The 20,100-nt window shown below is 33.4% G+C and overlaps 1 protein-coding gene and 1 pseudogene across 12 annotated transcripts; both read left to right on the forward strand.

The window, feature by feature from the left end:
* The first annotated feature begins 3,345 nt into the window (after positions 1-3,345).
* On the forward strand, positions 3,346-5,902 carry LOC147555456 (putative prolyl 4-hydroxylase 9; annotated as a pseudogene).
* Positions 5,903-9,668: 3,766 nt separating this feature from the next.
* Positions 9,669-17,602, forward strand: LOC147555457 (uncharacterized). 12 transcript variants are annotated; one of them, XM_086662985.1, is made up of 11 exons: positions 10,232-10,414; positions 10,796-10,996; positions 11,172-11,492; positions 11,576-11,795; positions 12,455-12,601; positions 12,679-12,803; positions 13,243-13,447; positions 13,568-13,818; positions 14,733-14,897; positions 16,373-16,431; positions 17,069-17,602. In XM_086662985.1, the coding sequence occupies exons 2-10, from the start codon at positions 10,887-10,889 to the stop codon at positions 16,428-16,430; spliced, it is 1,602 nt and encodes a 533-aa protein (XP_086519111.1). In that variant the 5' UTR covers positions 10,232-10,414; positions 10,796-10,886; the 3' UTR covers position 16,431; positions 17,069-17,602. The 12 variants fall into 12 exon arrangements, with proteins under 12 accessions (XP_086519114.1, XP_086519119.1, XP_086519115.1 ...); XM_086662987.1 differs by having other exon boundaries at positions 16,398-16,431; positions 17,069-17,470; XM_086662990.1 differs by having other exon boundaries at positions 10,244-10,414; positions 11,175-11,492; positions 16,398-16,431.
* Positions 17,603-20,100: the final 2,498 nt, after the last annotated feature.

The following is a 20,100-nucleotide window of genomic DNA, read 5'->3' on the forward strand; positions in this document are numbered from 1 at the left end:
TCATAATCCACAAGGGGGAGGGGGCACTGCAACTGAAGTTTCTTTCAGTTGGTATCTGATGATTCCTCTTCGTTTCAAGAAACCATGGTTGACTGAAAGATTTGAGTTATTTGTTTGTGGTCGTGAACTAGCCAATGCATTCTCTTAGTGGATCAAGTAAGCACATAACCTTATGGATCTTTGCATTCACATACTTGTGTAAAAAAATTTGGGAGACAAACTGGGAACGAAGTTAGTGCACATGAACATGGTAGATGGGGTTGTGGACCTTGTGGTGGTCTATGATAAACTTCTTGTGTGGAGTCTTACATAAGAAAGTTGGACAAGTTTCCGTATTCATGAGCAATTTCAGATATTTTCCACCTAACTAATTGTTCAAATTACTATTAAACTAGATGAGTACCAACCCAAGATGCCTTCTTCAAACAATAACTCTTCTTGGTGATACAGGATCCTTTTGTGGGTTATGGTAGCTGTTAACCGTTATGTGTTATGTGTGAAACCCAACTTCAGTTCCACTAACCTGTTTTTCATGAGCATGTTTGTGTGTTAATGGCAGAGGGAAACGCTTAGTATAGCATGTAAAACAACATAATGAGAAGAAAGAAGCAATTAAAGAACAGAATGATCCTGCGGAAGAGAAAGAAATGAGAAATGATGATGAGTTCTACGAAATGACTAGACGAAGATTTTCTAACAGCCTTGGAGTATGGAATACCACCAGCTCCAGGAATGGTATGAAACCATGAACTAATTTGTGTAATTCTATACGTATATGTTCATCAGTTCACACAAACACGAACACCGGCACTAATACATATATGTATACGTTCTTCCTGGACAGATACTATTCACAGTAAAAAAAAAAAAAACTGATGAAAAAATCATATACTATTCACATGTTTACCTCTCTAAACCTAAGAAACAAGTTAGACCCACACCCAAATAAAATGGCTTGGATTAGGCCCACAGATTGGGTAGTCGAAGGGAACTTGGACAGGACCTAATCCATGTTAGCCTTGAACATGGCGGACTTTTTTCTTTTTGTATCTTGTATCTTGGTCTTCGTCTTATAGATTGATTGTGTCAACTGTTCTACCAAAGGAAATGAGCAAAGAAACATTGAAGTTTTGTTTAATGATATTAATCTCTCTTGCTAGTGTGTTTCTATGGTGACAATTTTGCAGCTTTGTCAGGTGCCCATTGATTCAAGGAAGCTGCTCGGCTTTCAACTCACAACTTCTTGACCGTGAACAAGAAGACACGAGATGCTTGGAGTTGATTTTTAATGAGATAGCGCATACACTAAAATAGCTAGATGCAGCAATATTGATACAGAAATATTGTTCCGCGAGCACTTTTTTAGCACAATAATCATATTAAATTAAATATTGCACGTAAACCAGATTGGGTCGATGTTTAAGACTAAGAACTTCCCTCACACTAAGTTATAAGAAAACCGATCAGGAAACAAATCAATTCACTCTATACCAAAAAAGAAGATGTGGCATGGCGTATAAATAACATTATCACACTTTTTTTTATCTCCGTTACCAATTTCTATTTTATATATTGAAAGACGCAACAACTAAAAATGTAGGAATGTAAGAAATAAGCCGAGAAGAACAAATCAACTCTTTTAAATTTATACTTTTTAAAAATTTATACTTTAAAAATTTACAGTATACTTTTAAAAATTTATACTGTTAAAATTTATACTTGTTAAAAATTTATAATTTAAAAATTTATACTTTTAAAAGTTTATAGTTTAAAAATTTATACTTTTAAAAATTTATACTTTTAAAAAATTAAAACTTTAAAGTCTTAAGATTAAATTTTTAATTTTTTTAAAGTATAAATTTTTAAAAGTATAAATTTTTGAAAGTATAAATTTTTGACAAGTATAAATTTTTACCGTAGTTCGTAATTTTCGTAGACTCCGAAGGGTTGATCGTATTAATGGTCATGTGTTTCTATGTGGTTGTAGAAAAAAAGATGTTGAATAATACTTCAAAAGACGTATGTATACCGGTGAAATGAGTCTAGGTGACACTATAGAATGAACATAAGGAATGAGCGGAGGGCAATAGATCCTGAAGTACTTGCAGCATTGTTCGCAAAACACGAGGTTGGATCGTCGTACAAACCCGTTTTAAAAATTTATACTGTTAAAATTTGTACTTGTTAAATATTTATAATTTAAAAATTTATACTTTTAAAAAATTAAAACTTTAAACTTAAGAGTTTAAAGTTTTAATTTTTTAAAAGTATATATTTTTAAATTATATATTTTTAACAAGTATAAATTTTAACAGTATAAATTTTTAAAAGTATAAATTTTTTTAAAGTATAAATTTTTAAAAGTATACTGTAAAATTTTAAAGTATAAATTTTACAAGTATAAATTTTTAAAAGTATAAAAAATTTTAAAGTTTAAATTTTTTTAAAGTTCAAATTTTTAAAGTTTAAAGTTGGGTTGTTAAAGTATAAATTTTTCTTTTTTTAAGTTTAATTTTTTTTAGTTGGGATATTAAAGTATAAAAAAATTTTTGAGACAAAGATAAGTAACAGGTCATGAATTTATATTCTTTTGAGTTTGGGCATAGACTAATGTTGACACACCTTTGAATTTAACTAACTGCCCATATAATTAATTACATTAATTTTTAGCATTTCCCCTTAAAATTTGTTTTGGTTAATCAAACAGACAGAGAAGAAGAACACATCAGTTGATTCTTCCGTTAAGGTTCACTACTTGAATTCATTTTTAATTTTGATTTCAAAGCATTAACTTGGGTTTCTATTAAAGTAACTTATTCAGAAGTTAAAGCTTCAAATGTATTACTCATAATGGCTGATAAAGTCTATAATCCTGTATTTTCAATCCAACACCATCTTTGTTTTACAAATTTTAGGTTATCTTAGTATGGGTTTTTTAATTTCTCATTTATATTTCTGTAACGCCTGAAGTGAGAGATAGACATCTAGGTTACCCAAAGAAGTAACACCAACTAAGAAGGGATGCAAAAAAAAGAGGTATTTAGAGAGAGAAATAAAAATGAATAATTGGGGAGGTAAAAGAATTAATAGCTTACTCAGGATTCTTAGGGCAAAGAAGCTAGGGCTTCCTTATGTCTTGGCATCTTGCTCCATTTTCTTTCTTGTTGGATTCTTAGGATCCTTCCACTTATCTCAAGTTAAAGTAACACTTAATTACTTTTATCTATTTGAACGAGTATTATTGAGGTTTCTTCGTGCGATCAATGCATATAAATGTGTGCTCGTCTTTGTTTATGTTCTTTTTTTCGGTGTTGAATCGTTCCTTTGCTTTTGCAGTACCTTAATTCTCATCAGAAAGCGAGGCTACTCGGATCGGTTGATGACGACAAAGAATGGGTATCATATGGAGAGACTGGAGATTTGTTTGTCTCTTCAATCCCATTTCAGGTGCTTCTTTAGCCATCTCTTAAGAATTAATCTAGTCTAATTCTATCCGAAATGAGTTAATGATTAGCAAAGGTGAATGTGCTAAAAGATTTGGTTACTTTCTACGTCGAAAATGCAAGTTTTGAGTTGGAAACTTCTCGCACTATATTTTCCACAATTTGCTACTGAAGAACAATGTAGAACTATAATTGGTGTTGCAAAGCCAAGAATTGAACCATCTATGTTGGTTTTACGAGAGGGGGAAACTGTTGAAAACACCAAGAATGTAAGAACAAGGTATTTCTTTCCGGGTCTTATAAATTTGTAAGAACATAGAGCTATTAATTGGAAACAATGACCAATTTCTTGATAGTCCAAAACACATGTCTCATGGCTCGGGGGAATTATCTGGTTGGGCAGATCTATGATATGTTCTAATAGTATCTGTGATTTACTTCTAAATTTTTTTTTGTTCGTTTGGTGATGGTTGATCCTTGTTTACTAATGCATTTTTAGTTCAGGCGCATTTATTAAACCATCTGCGGATAAAACTGGAACGGTGAGCCTTATCGAACAAAAGATTGCAAGGGCTACTAGGATTTCATGGAAACATGGCGAGGTAATATTTTCCACGTTTTTCTTCTCTAGACATTCGTGTTTCTTTTATAATCTTTCGTCAAGTAATGCCCTTGCTAGGTGCCTTCTTCAATCATCTTAAGTTTGTTAATGTTCTGTTCGTCTTTTTATATAAATTTGTTGATATGTGATATTTCATTCCTTCGACGGTGCTATCTGCCACTGTAAACCGTAACTTTGACCTTAGAGCTAAAATGAACACCGATGAATTGTTCATTGACGTTGTAATCTAATCAATTTAACAAGTTCAGTGTTTTATCGTATTAGTCATTGTAAAACCTATCTTTATTCCGTTTACTTTGTGTATTGAATGTGTAATACCTTTTACTCCTACTTTTTAAGTTTTTATACGAATTTTCGTTTACAAGATTTATTAGCTCACAACTAATGTACTTTTTCCACATCTATGTGATTAACAAAATTTATTTATACTTAGTTTCTTATCTGTGAATGGGCCATTATTTCGAGCATACTTCGCAATAGATTGAGTAGGGTAAATGTTACATGTTGCAGGAATTGTATGTCATCCGATACAAGGTAGGGCAGAGGTATGTTTCTCATTCTGATGCTTTCAGCCTCGAAGATATGGCCGACTGAAAGAGTCAAAGGGTAAAATTCTAAGCAATAACAGGCGCATTGCTTGATATTAACACATTTCACATTTCACGCTTTCACTGATATTTTATTTTCTTAATACCGTAACTTCCTAAATAAAAAGTTGAAGTTATATGTCGTAAGGTCTTGAAACTGTCGAATAATAGCGAAAGCTCGCATATTTAAAATCTCAAGTATTTCAGAATGTTTTTTTTATTCGGCTAGTAATCGGAAGAAAACATTGTTAATTAGTCTCAACAGTTTCTGGTGTTCAGATCTATTATCTTTAGTTTCTCTCCGTTTTACTAATCTTCAAAGATGATATAGTTATATGTGAATAACATTTATCCAGATAGCTTCATTTTTGTTATATTTATCCAATGTCGAGGAAGGAGGAGAAACCGTTTTCTCTTTTGAGGTAAGATAGTAGCCCAGACTTGTATCGATGTATGTTATGATTATACTGATTTTGTGGCCATATTGAATTTGCAGAATGGATCGAATATGAACTCTGATTATGATTTTGTGCCCTTTTATTTTATTCTACGTTCCCGAATGGAACAAAAAATGAGGTAATTAATCTTCTTTATGTTTTTAGTTGGTAATCACGTACTTTCTAAATTAGTTCATTACACTTTTTTCTCATTATTTGAATTAGACTCTATCCTTGTGTTTTGTTTTGTATTTCTGTTTTGTGCACGCTGGCCTCGTAGCCTAGTCTATGCACGGTTGTATTCCTCTCTTTTCTTTTATCAATTAAATCATCTTATTCAAAAAAAAAAATTTGACTCGTCTACTCATCTAAATTTGAATCGTCCAACTCATATGGTTCCAAAATTGGCCAAAGTCAGTTATTCAGACGAGGGAGACATAACGAGTCACATGAAAACGAAAAATCGAATCAGATTTCAGATCTAACTTGGGAAAAATTACGCACTGCCTAAAACGGGCTTTTATCCATAACCAATTTTCCATATCATATGCAATACTTTCGCCTTTGGTAAGACTAACAAGGGTCGTATCGCTCTATAGTCATAGTGATGCTCTTATTCGATCCCTTCAACCATTTCTGAGCACCTCAAACTTCAGTTCATTCAATCGTTCCTGCTTTAAACTTAATCTGTTTTGTGTGGTTTTGCAGATTTTTGTACATGGGAGTTGTCAAGTGATTAAAGGAGAGAAATGGGTAGCTACAAAGTGGATCAGAGATCAAGAGCATATAGATTATGTTTTCGACTTGTTCTAGTCATATACTTTGGTGTCTCCAAAATGATAATAAAACCCACACTAAAATGGTATGAAATTAGTCGATTTTGATGTTTGTTTGTTTTTTTCTACTGCCAATTAGATTATATTCTCATCAACCATCTACAACCGTCACAAACCACCACCGTAGTAACGTGAATCTAAATAATGCAAAAGTAACCAATCATTATAATAGTGTCTTCATAAATGAAACTGATATTGATTGAATTTGTCAGTAAATTACTTGATTGATAGTTCAAAGAGAAATACGAATACAGTTTTACCTTCTTGGGGGGGTAGTGGATTTGGACTTTCACAGACTTTGATAGACAAAATATCCCATAGACATTTCAGATGACTTATTATAGACAACATGTCTTCATAAACATTTTCAAGACATTGAGTTTGTAGACAAAATGTCTTTATAGACATTCAAGACATTTGATCCATAAACAAAATGTCCTGGGGACATTTCAAGATCTTGAGTCCATTAACAAAATGTGTAATGCATATTATATTTGTACTAATCAAACATATATTTTTCGACTTTCATTGACATCTGTGAACATTTGTGGACATTGGTGGATATTTGGTAGACATTTATTCACTACAAAAAATATAGTCATTTGGGACGGCCAGAAACCGTCCCAAAAACGCTAAAACCGTCCCTACTGAAGTATTGGGGACAGTTTTTATCCGTCGCAGAAACTGGCGTCCCAGATAGTATTGGGACAGTTATAACGACGGATAGCATCTGTCTCGAGAGATTATTTGGTGACTACTACGAACTGTCGATGTAGGTTGAACATTTTGGGACAGACTCACTTCCGTCGCTAAAAGAATGGCATGAGTTTCGTTCTTCATTATTGTGGGACAGTTTACTTTTTAATATAATCATCCCATTTGAGTTTTGGGACAATTTTAACCATCACTTAAAATTTTAAAGCTGAAAAGAAAATAATATATATTGAATTTATGGATTTCATATTGCATTATAAGACTAACAAATTTCACATTGATTTCAAGTAAATTTTTAAAAATATAGTATATATTGAATTTTTAGATTCCTGTTACATACAATATCAAACAAATTTCACATTCTCTATATAAGTCGGAGAACTATTTTAATTAGATGTTAGAGTTACTTTAATACCCATTCTCTCTCTAATACCTATTTCAGCTAATGCCATCCGCTTGAATCACCATCATAAAACACCATCACTAAATTTCCCATAACAAAGACGCTTCCCCTTGATTGTGCCATCACTATTCTCACTTGTAGCTTTAAATTGCTCCTGCGTGCTAAGACTACCAATATTTCCAGTGTCATTCTCATCAAGTTTGCCTAAATTAGTAGTAAATCAAGGATTTTCTCTTTGTTACCAGTTTGATTTGGAGATGAGCATTCCTTCGTGTTCTTTCCTCCAAGATAACCTCTTATACACTATGTTTACCCGTTCGTTCTGACGTTTCATCTTCTGCAGAACATTTTCCATCCTCTGTAGAACATGAATCAAGATGATACATATACAGCTTGCCCATTAGTAAATTGTTAGCTACGAGTATTGAACATGAACAACACTCACATTTATCCACATTACAAAAAATCAGTTAAGAATCTGATAGAAATCGACAAACTTATCAGTACCTCTTTCGGGGATGATTTCATTGGCTTTTCCTGTCAAAAGAATATATTCTTATTCATCTGATAGAACACTAATATACGCAAAACTACGACAAGATGTACTAGAAGTTCGTAGGAAAATACACACACACCATCGCTTCCGTTCGCTATTTTTAATTGGGCCATCACAAAACTCTCCGCTTGATGTGCCATCCTGAAACGAATAAAACAAACGAAGATGTTAATTATCTTGTAATAATCTTATTAATTGGCCTTTGAAGAGAGAATCACTCAACTTATGGTCATCGGCAGAGAGTATTTTATACTGAAGAAAAGATATAACTGTTATCATACAAACTTGCATATAGTATTATGTTCTAATTATTTTTAGGTTATGAAACTAATTTCACTGGAATTTATAGGGTTTGACTGTTGAACTACTACAGAACTAGTGCGCAGAACAGAAATATACTGGTGGTTTCGTACAAACAAAAATAAGTTTCAAACTTGGAAATAAGAACTCAGATGCGCAATTAGAAAGAAAGATTTCAAGCTACTTGGTTGTAAACTCTTCTCCGTACATACCAAATACTCAATATCAAGTCCGTTACTTGTGATAGACATTTCTTTTGAGTTAATACTTTGTTTCGAACAAGATGATGATGAAATTCTCTCTTAAGAACAAATAACTTAATATATTGATTCTTCATGACCTTCTTACTTTTCTTCTTGATTACAACAATTGATCCACTGGTACATGGGGTTAGTTTTTAAAACTCTAACCCCATTCCTAAATCTTAATGGTACAAATTACAAACATAGAAAAGAAACTCCTTTTGTATATTATGTTTGAATACATAAGTATCATTCACTATAGTTTGATAAAAAGTTCATACCTTCTGCAATCGTTCATGAGGGTTTAAAGAAAGATCGTTCATGAGGGTTTGAAGAAAAATCTAAACCTTAGTTTTTGCTCTGGGTAAGATGAAGACTCATAAATATATGTTTCTAGAAATATAAAGAGATTGACCAAATTCGCTTCTGCCGAATAGACTGATAAATATATGTTGTAGAAGAAGAATCTCTTATTTCTCTAGTTCGTAATAGTAGAAGAAGAAGAAGCGACAGCAACTGAAGAACAAAATCGTGGAGAGAAAAAAAAAGGGAAAGTTTCTTAGGGTTTATACCCTTTGGCTCACTTTTATCATTTCCAGCGAGAAATATGCCCGCCTATTTTGCTCTCAATTTTTTTTTCGAACTTTTAAATTTTTAATGGTGCTTCGAGTGCATCTGTTTCTCCCTCTTGTAAATTTACTAGGGACAGATATTAAGAAATTGTCCCCATTATGTATTTATTAGGGACACACGTAAAAATGTGTGTCCCTGCTATTAGGCCGTTTTTTTGTAGTGATTATTTTAATAATATTATTATTGTTTAATCACATGAAATAATATAATATATTTATACTAACATTTCAAATATATATTTTTTGACTTTCGTAGACATCTGTGAATATTTGTGGACATTTGGTAGACATTTATTATTTTAATAATATTATTATTGTTTAATCACATGAAATAATATATTTATAATAACATTTCAAATATATATTTTTCGACTTTCGTAGACATCTGTGAATATTTGTGGACATTGATGGACATTTGGTAGACATTTATTATTTTAATATTATTATTATTGTTGAATCACATGAAATAATATATTTATACTAACATTTCAAATACTATATATTTTTCGACTTTCGTAGACATCTGTAAATATTTGTTGGCATTGATGGACATTTTGTGGTCATTTATTATTTTAATATTATTGTTGTTTGATCACATGAAATGTGATTAGTACATTGATCTAGAGAGAGACCTCCTCTCTCTAGATCTGATTAGAGAGAGAGGAGAAAGAAAATGTAGATAGAGAGAGAGGAGAGAAAAAAAATTAATTTTTGAAGGTCGTCGGTGAAGATGATGAGGTGGCAGAGAGAGAAGATGAGATGGAGGAGAGAAGGTGATGACTAGTTAACGGTGTGCTAACGGTAACTGAAAAAAGGGACTATATGGAAATATTTGATAAAGTTAAGAGCTAAGCAGAAAGCTAGTCACAAAATTAGGGGCTATTTGAAAATAACCCTAAAATCAACATATCTAGAAATTCTAGATATGTTATACTCCGTATCCGAATCCGATAAGCAATCTGAATATCCGAATCCGATAATTATCCGACGGATATTAGAAATCAATATCCAAATCCGAATCCGATAATATTAACGGATATCGGATGATATCCGATATCCGGAACTTTAACAAAATTTTAATTTTTTTCTTTAAATTTTTAACCATTAGATCTAAATAATAAACCTCGGCCATACATTTTATTTATTATTATGAATAAATTTAAATATTTATTAATTTTTTATATATCTTATCGGATACGGATATTTATCGGATCGAATATGAGTGTAGGAATATCCAAATTCGAAATTTCTGATATTTATCGGATGCGGATCGAATGTCGAATATTTGGATATCCATTGACAGGGGGGTAAGTTCGGAAACTAAAATTTGAAAAAGTAAGAAGAATGGCATTTTTGCAAAGATTTCTTATGGTGGGGCAAAATTGCCCAAATCCACCCAATCGGGGCATTGAACAAAATTCCCTTATTGAAACCCAAGTGAAAAAGTGGGGTTAGTATTGGAGAGGATTTCGAATGGTGGTGGCTGCGTAGTTGTTGATACCGTTGCTCTCTCTAGCTCTCACTCACTCTCTCTCTCTCTCTCTTACCCTCTTTCTCTCTCCCTCTCTAAGTCTCTTTCTCTCTCTATCTCCTGAACTATTCAGCTTACAAGTTACACAAAACTGAAGCACAAATCACAGAGGTATAAACTTTCTGATTACTTTGACTTGATCTCTCTCCGATCTCACTACCTTTTCAATCTTCATTTTCTCTACTTATATGCCATCCCTACTTCTATTTCAAGTAATTTTTTCTAATTTTTTTGTACATTATTTCTCTACATTATCTGAAACTAGTTGTCTCTTCAAATCTACTCATCAATGTTAATGGATTCAATACTGTTTCTAATTAGAACAAGTAATTGTTTACAAATTTCGTTTCTCAATCCGTTCATTTAGGTATGTTTAGTTCTAATTCATCACGGAAAAGGATTATATCATCTAAATGAAGTTTCTTGTTCAGTTATTGAGTTTTGTTTTGCTCTTTCTTTTGATCTATTTTAGAGCCAGCTTTCCTGGTGCAGATGTTGATTTAGGGTTTATGCGGGTGTTCCTATTCGATTTCTTACTGGAAAATTATGGTTTGATTACGGAACCGAATGCTATATTACTCAAATGGCAGAATATGCAGCTATAACGTCATGTGCAAAGCTACAACCACAAAGAAGCTGCTATAACTTCAGCCATTTCTTACCTAAAAATCCATGTTTAGGTATAGTACCAAGGTAAAATTATTTCCTCGGTTATCTTAATACCAAAGTTAGCATTATAGTAGTATCTTACACACATTTTAAGAATTCAAATACTCGATCACCACTATCTTGAAACTTACAAGTTTTACTATGCGTGCTATGGTACATATATTAATTTTAATGAAATATTTTGATTCAATGGTTGTAGAAGGCACTTGTACAGGAACAGCAGAATTGTTTATCCGTCTTCATTACGGGATGAAAATGTGTTAAGTATTTGCGGCACTTTTAAAAGAACCTTAAATGGGAAGGACGGGTTGTTGAAGTCCTGTTGCCTTGGGACTCTGATAAGTTCCGAGATCGCAACACTGTCTGATGGGATCGTTGTGGTTGATCAAATACTATTGATGGCAAGTGTCTTTCTTGCGTATATGGCTGGAGTTGTGCCTTCGAATAAAGTTTACTTTAATTCTAGAAAAAACGTTGCAGGTCCAATTATTGTTCCAGATAACCCTATCGCCTCTGGTAGGTAAGGTAGAAGATGTGAAATTTCAGATGAAAAAATTAATATTCCTCATAATATACTTATTTTAGATACATATCTAATGGCAGTTCAGTGAAGAGCAATTACCAGGTCCCGGAGTTAGCTTGGAACGAAGTGCAAGGAAAACTTATTCGTGCTCTCGATGTTATCAACTGTGATGGTAGTTTGGATAGTGAAGTCGTTGAACGTGATAAGCACAGTACCAAAAGCCCTTTAAGTTTATATGCCCTTGCAGAGGCACCCAGATTACGGTTGCTTTTGATTACTTTGGAGAGACTTGAGAAAGAGGTAGGCAGTGTTTCTGTATCTAATATTTTCTTAAACCACATGGCTTTACTGTTTTGATTGGGAAAATGGTTGTTTTTAGGTGAAGAGAAATATCTTCTATTTCAAAGAATAAAAAGGATCATATGCTTTGTTAATAAAAGCTAAACAATTTTGATTGGAAAATAGGTGAACCATAATAGCTTTGTTAGAGGCACTGCTAGAACTGAAATAAAACATCCCCTCTCTCCTTTAGCAGCGACACAGTTGTATATTGCATTTTCTTGATCTTTTTGTTTTAGTTCTTTACAGTGTCACAGTTACTGCAAAAGGACAAGTATATTAATTGAGACGAAGAAAATAGCTTTAAATAGTTATGGAACTTGCCGTTGAGAATTATATCATTTTTAACACTAATGTACACTGTTGTTTCTATATACAAATCAGAGATGATTTTATATCTTTGAAAATGTTCATAATAACAGGATCCACTTCTAATCTATATGAGCATCTCTTCCCGTGGGAAGTGTAAAATGTTAAATTTACCTAATTCATTTTCCAAGGCTTAGTCAGTGCAGACATTTTATTTATTTACCTTAGAAAAGGATATCAGCCACAGCTTTGAGTCTTTTAGCAAGTTCATGTCCTCCATCAAGCTAAAGGTTTCGTGAAACAACTTTCAGGTTGATAATATTTCAGCTAGCTGCGATGTTCTTGAAAGGGATGATCGATTAGCGCTGATGTCTAAAATTATACAAAAATGCGGTCTATTAATTTTCGACACATGGCTAGAGCAAGAGCTCTCTCTGGAGAACAGGAAACATGACAAGGTACCTCCTATATTTCAGAAGGTCCATATTACATTTTTCTTTTTTTACATTCCTAAATTATTAAAGAATTTCTGTAGGAAAATTTTCTGGTGTTGTTTAAGAAGTTAGAAGGAGATGAAACGATCTTTCAGAATATTACAAGATCGGGAAAAGAAGATCTCTATTCAGAATTTCTCTATCTTCTAAGATTTCGTTCCTTAAGGTATTTTCACTCAACTGGCCATTTTATGTCTGATGACTTCAAGTGCTTTACAAAATCTGGACTGTTTAATAAATAATTGCCTATATTATATGTCTGATGCGACTTCAAGTGCTTTACCACCTATCTTTAGAAGGACTGTATGGTAACCTTAAATGAGAGACCTGTAGATCTCCGATATCTTCCCTTTTTTGTACCCTTTACTCAACTGGCCATTTTCTGTTTTTCAAGATGGAAAATTTGTAGATTGCTCTGGTTTTTTTTTCCCAAGGTTCAAAGTACATCAAGTGCACTTCCAACTCACCTCGAAGTTCAAACATATTGATAATTGTCCATATTTAAATTTATATGGTACTGTTATTATTAGTCCTCGTTTTGTTCACATTGCATGCTAGAATTTTTGTTTATATGATGTGACATGCCAATGTACTTCTTTTACCAGTGAGGCTAGCCGTTACGACATGAATTTGTTTACTAGTCATGGAGTTGACATCCTGGAAGATCTAGTGATTACTTTGGCTGATGGAATTACAAGCAACTATTTAGAGTTGATTTCGGTTGATAGCAACATGTCAAACGAAATGAATCGTCTGGGTTTGATCTTTTGTTTAATGTCTACCAGAGAACTTCAAAGATTGCGGAATGAGGTAAATTAGTTGATTATTGCTGATCGTTTGGTAATAAATATACTATGCTCATACATGTTCTAGAGAAAACCAATTGCTGAACTCCATCTTATCGAACCTCACCTCACCTCTTAATGACAGGTGGCACTGAATAAGTGGCTGCATCAAAATATGGATTCAGTTGTATCTATGTATGAAGACCGTTTTGACTTGTGTACATTGAGCGTCCAACTACTTGAGAATCCTAACAAAAGGGAGACAGAGAAAGTCTATTGGTGGCAGAAGCTTACGCTCAAGAAACCTGCATCAACAATGTCCTTGCAATACATTGTCATAAGCCAATTGCCTATGGCTGTAAAAAGGACTGCAGAACTAAGGGCCTTAACGGGATGGTACTTTCTTCCGCTCCTTTTTTCGTGTTCACTTACCTTGTACCGAATACACATCATTCATTTATTTAGTTAATAGATGCTAATGAGGATTCTGCCACGTAAGACTACTTAACATTTTAACTGTAACTAAACTGCAACTTTTTTACATGTTAATGTTTGGATCATTGGGTGCTTGATATCACTTCGTGGGTAGTTAGATATGCAGATGATTTCACATTATTGATTTCTCACGGTTTCACAAACACTACTTACGTGAAGAAACTATAGGTGAAATGAGTTCAAGGCATGGTAGTATCGAATCGAATAACAGAAGTAGGTTTTGTACCTAGAACTAAAACGAGTTTTCTTCAAAAAAAGAACTAAAACTTTTAGTAAGTTCAAACGAGTCTTCTTAATCTATATATATAGTTACTTAATAAGGCACTAATTTTCACTTAATGGGTTTAAGGTAAGGGTGGGCCTCAGGCAGGAGGAGTCTTAGTCATGACATGTTCAATCTACACCTCGCCCAAAATCCAGTTGCCCAAGTTAGCAAACTTATGTCCATCATTTTGTCCATGTCCAAACCTCAGTGGTCTGTGACAATGGTTGGCTAAATCTTAGTTCAAGCTGTCTTAACCATCCCAAGTCCCAGCCTTAGTTTAAGGCCCAAAATTAAACTGGTGCCTTTCACTGCCACAACTTCAAGGTGCAAAAAGAGAGAACATTTTGGTGAGTCAATCACTAATTTCAGGAAAGAAAAGAGGCAACCCCCCCCCCCCCAAGTCTGAAGAAAGTTAACAAGTCTTTTCGATTTACCATGACATGGATTCACCGCAACCCCACATGCACCTGCATAGTTATGATTTTACTTACTGATGGTGAAAGGTCGATCTAGTAATGGTCATCATTTTTTTTTGCTTACACTCTTACAGGAGATACTTCTTCAGCTTATATCTTGAGTTATCTGATATTGCAATGCCTATGGTTAAAGTCATTTTTGCGAAAGTCAGCAGCGCTATCTCGTTTTTTCTCGTTAGCTTAATTGGGAGGTCCTTAGGACTAATCTACACTGGGATACGGCAGTCGCTTGGGTGGAGGTGAGAATATGGATCTGGTTTGTAAGATTTTCTGACTGATTTGTTATTCATTTTAATAAAGTTGCAGAAAATCGATTCTACCTTGTCAGGATGACATCTCATGAGAACCTTTATTTTTTCTCAAACGTGATTCAATATTATACTACTATTCTTGCAATCCCATTTTTTCCTCTTGCAGCTACTTTACTTTATTAATTGTGGTGGAGTCGTAGTTTTATGACTACAAGAGAATTATAACAATCCATGAAAAATGTCAACTTAGATTAGATACTTCAGTCTAGGAACAAAAAAACATTTAAAGAAATTTTGAGTCCCTGGTCTGAAATTTTCCAAAAGTAAGAACACTTCATATTAGTTATTTGTAGATAGAAAGATATACAAATTTCAAAATAAAGAAACCCTATAACTTGTGTGGAAAGTATCACTGAAAGTCCGAAACACTTAACGGTTACCCTTGTCTACAGTGATTCGTTTAAACTCTTATCTGATTTTGTGATTGAATCTGATACTCCCTGCCTTGACTTATTACTGAATGCTGAGAACTATAATTATATTATTTCTCATAGTTAAGAAATATCGTTGTGGCGAGTCATTTCATTACAGCTATTATATATCGTTAAATGTCAGATCATAATAGGCTTTTACTGCTCACTCTTTTGTATTTGATTTTATCTCTTCAGTCCAGACTTACAAACTTTACTTTGTCAAAATTAAATTCTTAATCAAACTTTCTCTCTTACTATGAACTAAAGCTATATCCACTAAAGAAAAGGTAAAGAAATACTAAGGTAAAGGTGTTTCTCCATCTATCTTTGTCTGTCTATCTATCACTAATATTATTTTTTATATTGTCCTTTTCTTGGACCCCCTCGTTAACTGGCTAAATCAGCTTTTAACCACCTAGCGTTTTCATTATCTCGTTCGGTTCTGTTTAAATTCATCAAACATAGCTTTTCGACCTTTGTCTAATTACAAATGTTAAAACTCTGAATGTCTTGATTTTTGAAAATTATAGGTTTTCTAGTCTCCATCTCAAAACCAGATTGGCAATGAGTTTAGAGGACCTAGATATTATAAGTTCGGTTATGAGAGGTACTCTTTGTCCACGTGAGACTATTCTCCCACACCCCTTTGCGTGTGAGTTGTGACGTTCTGTAGCCTAACATATGTCTTTTTGTTGGGTGATGAGCATAGCTGTTGGGCGTAACATGTGTGAGCCCTAACTCTGATACCATGTTTGTTTTGTGGCCATCCAACTCAAAACCAATAGGTATGAGATGAAAAGGACCGAAATATATATTCTTGGTTACCTGAGTACCCTTTCTCCATGTGCGACTATTCTCACAGAAATGTTTCATTTTGTTAGAAACTATTTAGTAGTCAACAGATCGAGTCATTTCAGTTAGATTTGCTTGTTCGCGCATTATTCTTCAGAACGATCAAAACGTTTCCTATATTTCTTTTGTACTTATCAGATTGCTTATGCATCTTCTAATTCAGGAAGTGAACCAAAACAACACACTAGCAGTTTGAGGTAAACTTCTATGCATTTGTCTGTGATTTTGGTGAATGATATTTTCTTTTCCTGTTGAGATATGAACATGATTAGGCAATAGAGGAAAACCCGAAAAAAGATAGAAAAGGAGATTATAGTAGTTTAAATATATCACGAAGAAAAGCAAAAAAGTACATTTTTTTCTGAAGATCCCATCACATATTTTTTGTGCCCTACCTTCTTTACATTGTAATCTCCTTTTACAGAGAAACTTCTTAATATACTAACCATTTCATGGTGTCCATACCTTTCTATAAAGCAAAGACCCACTTCTACTTCAAAAAATTAAATTCCTCTTTTTCCCGATAAAAAAAACAATCTAGATTAACAATTTAAGAAGCTATTTAGTAATAATTCTTGCTTTGTTGGCTTGATCTTGTTGTCTTGTTTATCTTTTCTTCATTTTTCTTCATTGATAGTCAAAGGAATAGTGTTATTAGTAAAGAATACATGAAAAACAAAATGTTCCATAGTTGATGACTGTTTATATGGTTGATAATCAAAACCTGGCATGGTTATACATCTTGACTGTGTTTAATCATTGTTGACTTATGAAGATCAAAGTTATACTTTTTTCTTCTTTAGGAAATGATATAAATACCTTTCTGCTTTGTAGATTGATACTTAGCAGGTTCACCGGGATAAAAGGTGCAGGTTCACGGCCTGTTGCGAGTTGGGCCCTATGCCCAAGTGGGCGGGTCCAAGGGACTCGTCATGACCCATCCGGCCATGGTGGGACGGTACATCTTGTTTATAAACAGGTCATGCTGGGCGACCGTGGCCAATAAACGAGTCGTGTCAGGCCGTTCCTAGATCGACACAGTCAGTTGGTAACAAACTAAGACTTCCCATGGTCCATTGTTTGTTCTGTACTTGAAAGAGTCTAGGTGATTCTGTGCACAAATTTATGTGGTTTGATATGATTCATGTCATGAAAACTTTGCATGTATGGCCTTCAAAGAAGGTAGCTAACTAGTTAACTTTGAATATGAATCTAGGTAAGAATTTATGAAAGAAACCCTAATTTTGGTATAGTTTAAGTATAAAAAAAACAATATAGTATGTTCTCAGAGAACAAACTTTTAAATCTTAAGGCTAATAGGTTTTGTTTATTTGATTAATTATTATATAGTGCCTTTTAGATGTCCAATTTTGTTATCATTCTTTGACTAATTTTATCAAAAAATATTTAAAAATTGTTGAGAAAAAGAGAGACGATAATGCAAATTATTAATAAATATATATTTAAATAACTAATATTGGAGAAAAATCTGGATAAAATACTACTTAGAGATTCTCCCTCTCTCTCTCTCTCTCTCTCTCTCTATATATATATATATATATATTATAGATATATATATATATATATATACAATTGTTATGGACCTACCTGCCCTACAATTGTGATCCTCCTACCACCCATGTATTCCTATGATTCAAACCCTAAGAATCTCACTTTCTACTCATACTATTTGAAAGTTTGAACTTCTCTCTCTATATGATGTGTGTGTGTGTGTATACATATATATGTATACGTATATAATTGCTATAAGGTTTTTGATGACAAGAATATTACCCAGAGTCCAGAGATAGAGAATATAATCTTCTTCTTTTTTCTTGTCACATAAGTGAGAAGAATATCTTCATGGTTAAGAGATGGTCTTAATAAGAAAAAGTCGGTGCAAAAAGAAAGTAAAGTTTGGAATTTGAATATGACGCGTTTTGGATGCCTTCATTGACCATCAGCCAGGCAGGTAGACCTATATTTTGCTCTTCTAGGCTTTAATATTAGGGTTTGTTATTTTATATGTGGTTATAGTCTTCTTAAGACCTTTTATAAACACCTTTTATATTAGAATTCATGGTACTTATGTTGAATGTATCATATGTCAGCGCCCAATGTCTAGACTCTTGATTCCAGTTTCAAAATTTGAAGCAACCCTTTCACTGTGATCGTGGAAGTTTTGTTAGGAACTGTCATGTATTCGTTGAACTTGAGTGGCATTGCAATGACAATATTGTTAACCATTGGGACTCTGTGTCACTCGAACGGGTCACAAGTAGTATCAAAACCGAAGACAGCTAGTCTGGATGTGGTTGTTCCACATAGTTTGGGAAAATGAGATATTTCTAGCCTCTTTGAGCTAGGTATATGAGATCCTACTCACTTAAAACAAAGTAGAAAATCATCCACATTCTTTGGGTACTACTCCATATGAGAGAGACAATAAAAGAAAGGAGATTATTGGGGATGAACTTTGACTTCCAAAACTATATGAGAATTATTTAGATGAGAAACAAGGTTTGCCTATCATTTAGTAATTATCTATATATATATATACCTAACTAAGTAGGTGGTAAACAATCGTGATACTTTGTCTGACCAGTATCGCAGCTGAATTTCGGGTAAAGTATATTGTGACTTTCTCTCTAAATTCTGTCTTATCGTGTACGATTTCAACCTAGATTATAGCGGATAGTAGTCATATTTTTTGGGTGGTAAAACTAGAACCAAAAAAGGCGGTCCCCCGACTAATGACTATACATATAACCCGACAATCAGCTAGCTACTAATTATGGACCTTTTGGTGATTATCAGACATCAGTACATTATAGTACAGTAAAACTGAATAGGGTTCTTCCCAGGACCATTTTATAGGAATTAAACCAGAACCACAAAAAAAAAGAACCAGTTCTCTATGATAGTTTGTGAAAAAGATGACAAGTTTGTTCCCAAATCTGAACAAGATTTCATTTTATTGCTTTTCTTTTTTCTTCTTTTTTTTCTCTTTTAACTTTTTTTTTCTCATAGAACAACAACCAAACAGGTATAGCTAACATGTGCTTAGCTTGAAAATAGAGTACTTGTCAATTTCAAACATTTTATTGATGGACCACTCAATGATATGTCAAAAGTACATAACAATTGTACACCTATTTCTGGGCAATTTTGGAATCTAATTCAGAAATCTGTTTTGGTTGGGCGGTGTTATATTCGTCTTTACATTGTTGGAGTAGACTCCGTAATTTTGGTTCTACAAGTTTACCGTCTTCTGTAATTTTGCGGTGTTGTATTTTAACAAGTCTTACATGACCGCTTTTTTGGACTTCCACTTGAACCGCCCGTGAGAGAAACAAAGACTTCTCTCTCCATGTGACTGAACATGTGAGAGCAGAGAAAAACCATTGTTTCTTTTAGAGGCGGTTCAAGTGAGAGTCCCACGAGGCGAATTGAGTATACTTTTGATTTGTACTACTATTCTGGCAATCAAGTGAAAAGTCAAGGAGACAAACAACCTAGAATTGGTTGGTTAAATCCTAGTTACCATATCTTATCTATTTTGTTGTAGTAGTGAGATTTTGTCTATTTTACGCGATATTATAATTGAACAGCTCTTTATACTTTTGGGTATTCATTCGTTGATCCGAAAATTGTTTTTTTATATTTTCTTGTTTTATTTAAGATAAATTTAGGTGAAGAATAATGTAACTTTCATGAGATTGATGAACCAAAAATACAAACATCATTCATTAAAAGTAATAAAGAAAAAGAAATGATGATAGAATGAGGAATAACTGCCCAAGAACTGCAGTAAAAGAAAAAGGAAAAAAAAAGGGTAAAAAAAAAGGAAATAAAAGGTCAGAAAG

This window comes from Eschscholzia californica, unplaced genomic scaffold (genome assembly GCF_041429995.1).
Source record: "Eschscholzia californica isolate CP2 unplaced genomic scaffold, dmEscCali1.0.p SCAF_2, whole genome shotgun sequence".
Lineage (NCBI taxonomy): Eukaryota > Viridiplantae > Streptophyta > Magnoliopsida > Ranunculales > Papaveraceae > Eschscholzia > Eschscholzia californica.